This window comes from Parasteatoda tepidariorum, chromosome 5 (genome assembly GCF_982258835.1).
Source record: "Parasteatoda tepidariorum strain Cologne lab strain chromosome 5, Ptep-v5.0, whole genome shotgun sequence".
Lineage (NCBI taxonomy): Eukaryota > Metazoa > Arthropoda > Arachnida > Araneae > Theridiidae > Parasteatoda > Parasteatoda tepidariorum.
The window spans coordinates 97,869,629-97,879,728 of NC_141759.1; the positions used below are offsets into that span (position 1 = coordinate 97,869,629).

At 33.5% G+C, this 10,100-nt stretch overlaps 1 protein-coding gene across 1 annotated transcript; it reads left to right on the forward strand.

Annotated features, from left to right (window-relative positions):
- Window positions 1–1,324: 1,324 nt before the first annotated feature.
- LOC147809891 (uncharacterized) lies at window positions 1,325–5,497 on the forward strand. Its single transcript, XM_087162924.1, has one exon. It carries the CDS (start codon window positions 1,325–1,327, stop codon window positions 5,495–5,497), a length of 4,173 nt encoding a protein of 1,390 aa, XP_087019050.1.
- Window positions 5,498–10,100: the final 4,603 nt, after the last annotated feature.

Below are 10,100 nucleotides of genomic sequence, written 5' to 3' on the forward strand. Positions count from 1 at the left end.
ATAATTGAAAATTTTATTTCATTATATTGAATTTATTGTGGTTTTTAAGTTCTGTTTTGGAAATTGTTGGAAGCACGCCAGTGCATAACATATAGCGTGGTATCGTAATTGAAAATTTTATTTGATAAAATTGAATTTATTGTGGTTTTTAAATTCTGTTTTGGAAATTTTTGGAAGCAGCATAAAATATAACATTGCAATCGTATTTCGAAAATAAAGAATGCTGAATGATCTATTATTTATATCAACTAAGATTTATTAAACCAAACAAAAAAAAGCATAGGTTGTATCAAATAACGGAATATAATTTGGCGTCAACCAACCTTGGAAGTCTCATTCTAAAACGATTGTTTTGTTTCTTTTATTTTTGCATAAAATGTTTTTTTTTTATTTCTGAAAGAAGAGGCAAGTGTCTTTTAATAAGAAAAAAAAATACAAAACTGAGTTTGTTTTATTCTATTTGATTATTTTGATATTGAATTGTATCATTGTTGAATTTTTTTATACGTATGATATATTTTGTTTTCGTACATTTTAATGAGAAATTTATACGAAAGTTATTTTCTTATTATTCTTATCGCATTTAATGATTTAAAATATTCAGTTAAAGTTTTCATTCTCACGTAGAATTTGATTTTTGTTCTAAGAATAATTATTTTGGTTAAAATAATTTTTATGTTTTGAATTTGTGAACTTGTAGGAAAGTATATATTATATCTAGTGTAAACAAAGTATTGATTTAAAATGTTCATAAGTGTTAAGGTTTATTATATAAGGTTTATTATATAACAAATCGATAACTGAATATTACAAAGTATTCTCAGTATTTTGAGGTTGTTAATTTCGTTTTGAGGTTGTCAAAAATAGACATTTTCTATAGATTTGTGAATGATGTTCATTTATGTGTTTTCTTTTAAGAAATTATTGGAATATTAATTAGGAAGTAGTCAATTTTTTCCGTTAATTTTTTTTTATGATTGAGAATTATTAAATTTAAGCCATGGCATTTTTGGGAAAGGGTAAAAAGGAGGATTTGATAACGTTGGCCACCGAATTAGAAATTGATGTGGATCCAAGTATGAAAATTATAACACTAAAAAACAAAATAACACAAAATGACACATATGATGAAGCGTTTGCCAGAGAAATGTTTTTCTCAATTGTGGAAGAGAGGAAAAGGAAGGAAGAAATTGAGGAACAGCGAAGGAAGGAAGAAATTGAGGAACAGCGAAGAAAGGAAGAAATTGAGGAACAGCGAAGGAAGGAAGAAATTGAGGAACAGCGAAGGAAGGACGAAATCGAAGCTCAGCAGAAAAGAGAACAAATGGAATTTGAGTTGAAAAAACTTGAAATTGAATCCCGTACTCAACTAACTCAAACTTCATCGCCCAATGGAAACGGACAACATAACGTTGACTTAATTAAGCTCATTCCTAAATTCAAGTTAAGGGATGATGATATCGTGATTTATTTATCTTTATTTGAAAGACAGGCTAAAAGAACAGGGATTGATTCTAAAGACTGGGTGTCATGTTTATTAACTTTATTGCCTTCTGAAATCATTCAACTAATTGGTAGAGAATCTGAAGAAAAATTTGAAGACTACGAATACATTAAGGCCATCTTATTAAAGAGATTTAAATTGAATCCTGAAAGTTTTAGAAAAAAGTTTGTGATGCACCAGAAAAGCACTGAAAAATCGTGGAGGGATTTTTGTTATGAAATCACGAATTATTTCGAAGAGTGGATTGATGGACTTGAAATCAAAGACTTTGCCAGTTTAAAAAATCTCATTATCACTGATCAACTTAAGAAAAAGGTACCTCATGAAGTAAGAGACCACCTTCTTGATGAGTGGGCAAATTTCGTTTCTCCAACCAAATTAGCGGATAAGCTTGACGAATATGACAGTGTACGTAATGATTCAAGGAAAACAACTGGAATTCCCTCAAAAGACAAAACTAATGAAAAGTGGCGACCTCGTTCTCCACCTTCAGAAAGAAATTCAAGAAACAAATCATTCTACAAACAGGGCTCATCAAGCGCATATACACCCCGTAAGAGTGCTGAACTACAGAGGTCGTTTTCCAAACTATCTTGTTATACTTGTGGAAGAGAAGGCCATACATCCAGATTTTGCCTTAAAAATCGGCAACCTAGAAACACTCCTACAACTGCCCAAAACAATCTAATCCAATCGTCACCACTCCCTTTAGAAAAAGAAAAACCAGAAGTGCTAACTGCCAAGATCTCTATTCCTGTCTCAAAATCCGTGGATATATCTGGAAACATAGATGATTTAAAACTCGTCAGAGTTAAATGCGGAAACGTGGTTCTAAATGGCATTGTAGACACAGGAGCCCAGATATCGGTAGTCCGCGAGAAGTTAGTCGCCGACATACCTTGTGAAGGAGAAAGTAAAATAGAGATATCTTCTGCTTTCGGAGAAAGCGAAGTCACTCCACTGAAAATTTTCCAAATGAAAATAAATGACGAACTTCATGGTAGTGTACCTATCACCTGTGCTGTTTCAAAGAAGCTGGTAACCGATTTGCTGCTAAGTTCTTCAGCTTATGAGATACTGTGTGAAAATATTGAGCTTTGTCACAGTAATCTTCAATGGAATACCTCTTCAGAGGGGGAAGACTCTAGCGACGAACCATCACCATTGAAAGAAAATACTTCAAATTGTGCTGTCATTACCCAAATTTCACAAAAAGACATTAAGAATGCAAGAATGGAAAATGACACTAAATTGGATTTTAAGACTCTTCAAGAACAAGATGAGAGTCTAGAAAAATGCTTTGAATGGGCGAAAAGGAACAAAAATGCTTATACAGTTCAAAACGAAATTCTACTTCACTCGGAGAATATTTGTGGCGAAAACATCAAACAAGTTGTGTTACCCTTAGAGAAAAGAACAGAAGTTCTGAGAATGGCTCATGAAATTCCTCTTGCTGGTCACCTCGGTGAGAAAAAGACAACTCAACGAATTAAATATTCATTCTTCTGGCCTACTATCAAACAAGACGTTAAGAAGTTCTGTGAAAGCTGCAAGGAATGTCAATTGAAGCGAACAATCACATATAAAGATAGAATTCCAATCCAACCTATCGTCAGACCAGAAACACCCTTTGAAGTATGGAGTGTTGATTGCATTGGACCGTTAGAACCACCATCCAGAAGAGGTCATCGGTTTGTGATATGTGCAATTGATTTATGCACTAGATGGGCAGAAGCCATCCCTGTTAGAGAAATAAGTGCAAAGACCACATGCAACGTCCTGATGAAGATTTTTTCTCAAACCGGATTTCCAAAAATGATTTGTTCTGACCAGGGAACTAATTTCACAGCCAAACTCACACGATCTTTTGAAGAGTTACTTGGCGTATGTCCCCGATTTTCCACTCCCGGACACCCCGAGAGTATGGGTGCTGTCGAAAGATGGAATAGGACTTTAAAAGAAATGATGAATAAAAATATCCAGGAACATGGAAGAAATTGGGACCTACACCTTCCCTATCTTCTGTTTGCCTACAGGGAAGTGCCACATAGCACCACTGGTTTGTCTCCCTTCCAGATGGTGTATGGAAGACTGCCACCGGGACCTTTATCCTTATTGAAAGAGATCTGGACAGGCGAACGTAGCGTTCCAGTCACTGCATCCCGCTCAATTGAAACTTACCTACATGATCTTATCGGAAAAATAAGAAAAGCTCATGACATTGCAGCTGAAAACTCCAAAATCTCTCAAGACGGATACACATCAAGATACAACTTACGGTCTAAGGATAAGACTTTGAATGTTGGGGACAAAGTCCTCGTGCTAATCCCATCGTCATCTCACAAATTGCTCAGTACTTGGCAAGGACCAGCTACGGTAATCGAACTTACCAGACCTCACTCTGCCAAATTCGAAATGGAAAACGGGAGTATAAGGGAACTCCACATAAATAAATTAAGGCCTTATATTGTTCGAGTGGATCATATTGGTATCATTTTCGACCAAGATGAAGACTTTGGAGATATCCACTATGCACCAGCGGATCTTATGGACAAATCTACTGAAGACTTATGGACCCACTTGCAAAATATGAAAGGTGACCTGAAATATTACCAGCGAAAGGAACTATTCAATATGTTAAAATCATACACCGATGTTTTTAGTAGCAAACCAGGTCAAGCCCATGTCGATGGTCATGACATAAAAGTTACAGCAGACTGCAGTCCGAAGAGATTAAAACCCTATCGTGTCCCCATTTCGCTACAAGACGAAGTTGATCGCCAAGTTAAAGAATTACTAGAATGGGATCTAATAGAGCCCAGTGACAGTGAATGGGCACATCCTGTGGTATGCGTTGCAAAAAAGGATGGTAGCGTTAGACTGTGCATTGACTTTAGACTTCTGAATAGCTTCACAGTTCCTGACGCATATCCAATGAAGATCGCAAAAGACCTACTTTTTGAAATAGGTAAAGCCCACTTTATAACAGTAATCGATTTAACGAAAGGGTACTGGCAAATCCCGATGAAGGAAAGCGCCAAACCATATACAGCATTTGTCACTCATGCTGGCCATTACCAGTGGAAGGTCCTTCCGTTCGGTTTAAAGAATGCTGGAAGTACCTTTCAGAAATCCATGGATAAAGTACTAGCTCGCCATAGACGCTACTGTCGCTCATATATTGATGATGTGGCGATATTTTCTGGATCCTGGGATGAACATCTCTACCACATCGACCAGGTGGTTCAAACTCTGCGAAGTGTTGGTCTAACCGCAAATCTAGAAAAGTGTGATTTCGGAAAGAGTCACGTGAAGTTCTTAGGCCATATAATAGGTTCTGGCACTCACTCTCCAGATCCTGAAAAAGTAGAAGTCATCCAAAATTTGTCTAAGCCTATCACCAAAAAGGAAGTTAGAAGTCTATTAGGGCTGGTGAGCTATTATAGAGAATATATCCAAAATTTTTCTGAAATAGTTCTACCTTTAACGAACCTTACTAAAAAGAATGTTCCGAATAATATTTCATGGGACTCGAAAGCAGAAGCATCCTTCAACAAACTTAAAGAAGAGCTGATTAAAATGCCATCACTACATACTCCAGACATCGATAAACCCTTTCAACTCTATACTGATGCGTCTGCGTTTGCAATTGGAGCATGTTTAGCTCAAAATAATGAACAAGGGAAAGAGATGCCCATCGCATTTTTTAGCAAAAAACTGAATCCTTGCCAACAACGATGGTCAACCATTGAGAGGGAAGCGTTTTGTGTCATCGAAGCGTTGAAAAAGTTTGATACTTGGATTTTCGGTGCCAAGGTACAAATTGTATCAGACCATAATCCCCTTACTTACCTGACCCGAAGTACCCTTCATGGGGCTAAACTCTCTCGGTGGGCCTTAGCCTTACAACGCTACAATATGACTTTAACATACCGTAAGGGCAGTTCACATGGAAATGCCGACGCATTATCAAGGTTAACAGTTAATTCCTAAAGAAATCATGTATATATATTTGTCTTAAACTCGGAACAAAACTTAAATGTCAGGGCTGTTTAAAAAAAAAAAAGTGTTTTTTTTTGCATTGATAACGTGTAAAAGAAAAAATATATAAATAAATAATTTTTTTTTGTAATATTTTGAATTGTTTATATTTATGTTTTTATTTATCATAAGGAATATAGTTTTTTTTATATACTTATATATATATTTATGATTTTTGGGAGCTGCATATTTTGGAGCTCTCACTTGAATTTCATCACCTGAATAGAAGCTGTGTTGCTGTTTTTTTTGTTTATTGTATTTTTCAGGTTTTCTCTCTCTGTCTCAGCAGCATTGTCTCTAAGGTGACGAATGTGCTTCCTTTGGGGGGACTTGTAAGAATCGTCGACAATAGATGGCGCTGCGAGATAAAAAAAAACTTAAGAAAAAAAAAGAAGCTGGGGGCGGTTCTCTAGCTTGGTGTGAGAAGACTGGAATGTTTTATGATGGAGCGCGAAGTTTCATTGATTATGTGATTAATTACTATTATTTTCTATATACTTCATGTTTGTTCCGTGGCATAAGTATGCATCTAAATAAAATCGTTTATGCCAAGAAAGGTTTATGGTGAAATCATTTCACATTGAAAGGTCTGAAAAAGAACCTGCGAAATATTACTAAGACATAATATATTATCATCAAAGACATAGTATTTTATCATCAAAGACATAGTATTGTACTTATGTAGAAGAATTCTACCAATGTTCTTATTGGCTTTTAAAAAAGTATATTAGCTATTTAGATTGTACATGGTGAAAAAATCAAAACATTAGCTAAATAAGAAACATATTAGCAAAATAAATTATCAAATATTGCTTCACTAATATTCTGCATTTTAAAGCGTGAAAATTCAATGCATAAATAAACGCGAAATATAAAAAAATTCAATGCATTCAATACAAACACTTAAACGTTTTTTAGACGTTTAGGTAGCTCCCAGTAGAAAAATATCAATTCAACAGCGGCCTTTTAAAGCATTCTCACTTCAATTAATTAATTAATTCCTAATTGAGTTTAAATTAAATATTGTCATGTTTTTAGTGCATGAATCTGAATTGAACAACCTGATAATGCTCACTCTGGTTATTGTTATCTGGTTGCTCACTACGTGCTCTCGCGCGTCGAATCCAATCAATTAAAAATGAAAACTGTTGCCAGCGCGAGAAATGAAATATCATCGGTTTTATTGATACATACATACGTACGTATTAGCGTTTTATGTAATAAGATTGTTATGATTAGTTATATTTCAAATCTTACTTTTAAAAAAAGGAAATTGATATAAGTAAAAACACTTGATACCGCTGAAACAAGAACCAATTGTTACATTATCTGTAATCAAGCAACAAGGTAAATCCCACAACCTGAATTACTATTTACAGTTGCGTGAACGGCTGTCAATTTTGAGTTAATTATTAAAATGAATAATTATCTACAGAAGCAGGCATAACTTTTAATTATGATTTAATATTTCATTTCAGCTTTTACTTCATTTTCTTATAATTGGTACTCAAAATTTAAGAACAATGAAACTACAATATATAATTCATTATCACTTGTGTTTTAGATTAAAATTAGAGATTTTTACACAAATCAATGTAATTTGCATGACCATGAGGGTCCTCTTATATTCTTCTTATTTAGCTCTAACTCCATATATATTTTAAAAACAAGAGAATGTAAAAAAAGTGGAGGAGACCCACGTATATTTAAAATAAATAAATGTTAACACTATATTCTAAAAGATGATCAACTTGACGTTAAGGATCTCCATTAAGTTTAATTGAAAGTGAAATTTTTTTCATTTGCTACTTAAACATACTCAAACAGACAACACACATATTATTAAGGCAACTTATTAAGTATAAAATTAACTTTCTACTCAAGATGTTTTGCAATATTTTTATGTCAGATGGGAGTAATTTATTCTTTTCGGTCCCTCATATACAAATTTGGGGGGACAAATGCTAACTAAAATGGAGGAGACCACGTGACTGAACAAAAGGGTTCCGCTGTCGGCACGCAATTAATCAAAGTCTAATTTTATGCCGTAAAGCAAGCATCACAAAGAATGCCGAGGTCTTGACGTTATAAAAGAGGTCTCGATTGAAAAGGTTATCGGGATGAGGGACCATCCACAAATTGAGCGATTTTAAAACATTAGTCTTTTATATAACAGATTTTTTTTTTAATTGGTAAAGTTACCAAAATATTTGTTGTTTTGTATTTACTTGGTGTTCTGTTTCTTTTAAAGAAATAAATAATTACATCAGACCTTATATATTTCCTTTATAAATATTAAAGCTGGGCTGTAGAATTTTATATCGTAAATTATCGATCCTTCTTAAAATATCCCGATAAAGGTATTGATAAAATTACTTGCATGATCTATCATAAATATTTTGCATAATTCTAAACATTGGATACACGATAATTATTGATAATAATGCTGCGACCAGTATTAAAAATTATCGGTATCTTATATGATAAATACACAATATACAGATGTCTTCGATTTTTTCTCTTCATTTAAACAACAGTAGTAATGGATTCCTTAGAAATGACGTTGTTTACTTATTCAAAAAATTAGAGGATGCATTACCTTGCAAATGTTTACGGATTTTTTTAATGTTTATTTGAGGATGATTTAAGGTTTATTTAATTCAAAGTTTATTTTTAACTTATAAAACAATATTTAAAAATCAACCTCCCAATACAAAAAAGGCGTATGAAGTTGTTTTATTAAAACTAGAGGCTGTTTTCGGGTTAATAAAAATCCACCTTAGAGCAACCAGCTCAGAGAAGTTGTTTTTGAGGTGTGCATGCTATTTTATTCTATATTTCAAGCAAAAAAGTATATTTTAGGTGCAAATAATTTCACCCGAATACAACTAAAAGTATTGCTGAGCTATATATGAGGTTGATTTTTTGAGGTGTAAGTAACGTGGAAATTAAGGTTTATTGATATTTTTGGGAGCAAAACACAGCCTCATTTTCTTCATCAGGAATATTTTTTTTACACCAGTCAACCTCAAAAACGCCATATTTTTCAAAAACTTTTACACTTTAGCCTAAAGCGCTTTACACCTACACTAAAACCTTCGCCTTACTTAATCTTTACTTAACCTTTTTTTTTTACACAAAAAACTTTTACAAACCTATTCACAACCACAAAAAATTCCTTGTGCCACAAAAAAATACCACTACTGTCATTTATTTTGTTCTGCCTTCATCTATCTTTCCACTATTTTACATTTAATTTTTAACTTCATCTTACTTAATCTTTACTTAAAAAATTTTTTTACACAAAAAACTTTTACAAACCTATTCACAACCTCAAAAAATACCTTGTGCCACAAAAAAAATACCACTACCATCATTTATTCTGTTCTGCCTTCATCTACCTTTCCACTACTTTCCATTTAATTTTTAACTTCATCTTACTTAATCTTTACTTAAAAAATTTTTTTACGCAAAAAACTTTTACAAACCTATTCACAACCTCAAAAAATACTTTGTGACACAAAAAAATACCACTACCATCATTTATTCTGTTCTGCCTTCATCTGTCTTAACACTACTTTACATTCAATTTTCAACTTCGCCTTACTTAATCTTTACTTAATCTTTTTTTTTTACACAAAAAACTTTTACAAACCTATTCACAACCACAAAAAATACCACTACTGTCATTTATTTTGTTCTGCCTTCATCTATCTTACCACTACTTTACATTCAATTTGTATGTTCGCATGGAAATAAACGTTTATCCGTGATGCGTAGTTTGTGGCTCAATTCCCTTACGGATAAACCTCCGCATGGCTTTCTGGTGCAGTCACGTGTTTCCGCCTTTATTTGAGCAATGCTTATATATTTATAAAACTGGATACGTACGTATATCTGGTCCCTCTTGAATCTCTGGTGGAGGTTTGCAATGAATGCTTCTTCAGTGAGGGGATCTAACAGGACGGCGTCGCTCGCACCAATCTCTTGATCCAGGCTCAAAACACCGATGCTCATCCTGATGACTCACACGCCGATCCTCTGTAACAATGCATATTATTAAGCATTAAACAACAATGCATATTATTAAGCATTAAACAACAATGCATATTATTAAGCATTAAACAACAATGCATATTATTAAGCATTAAACAACAATGCATATTATTAAGCATTAAACAACAATGCATATTATTAAGCATTAAACAACAATGCATATTATTAAGCATTAAACAACAATGCATATTATTAAGCATTAAACAACAATGCATATTATTAAGCATTAAACAACAATGCATTGCAAATCATTGAATTAAAAAACAAAGGAAAAAATGCTACGTAACATTATGCAACAATGCACTGAATTTGCGCAATCTGAAACAAACTTCCGAAACTGAACTTGATTGTAACAGTGTCTAGGCTAATTTACCACCTAAATTTATTCTGATGTAACAACTGAACTTAGTGATCCAGAGGTTACTACCAGGAAAAATAATCGTTTACGTTACTTAAGATATTTGATTTGGACGCTAAAAATGTATACCTGGTAATAAAA

What these genes read in the sequence shown, in the direction of transcription:
- LOC147809891 (XM_087162924.1), top strand. Translation starts at nt 1,325, where the DNA reads ATGGAATTTGAGTTGAAAAAACTTGAAATTGAATCCCGTACTCAACTA.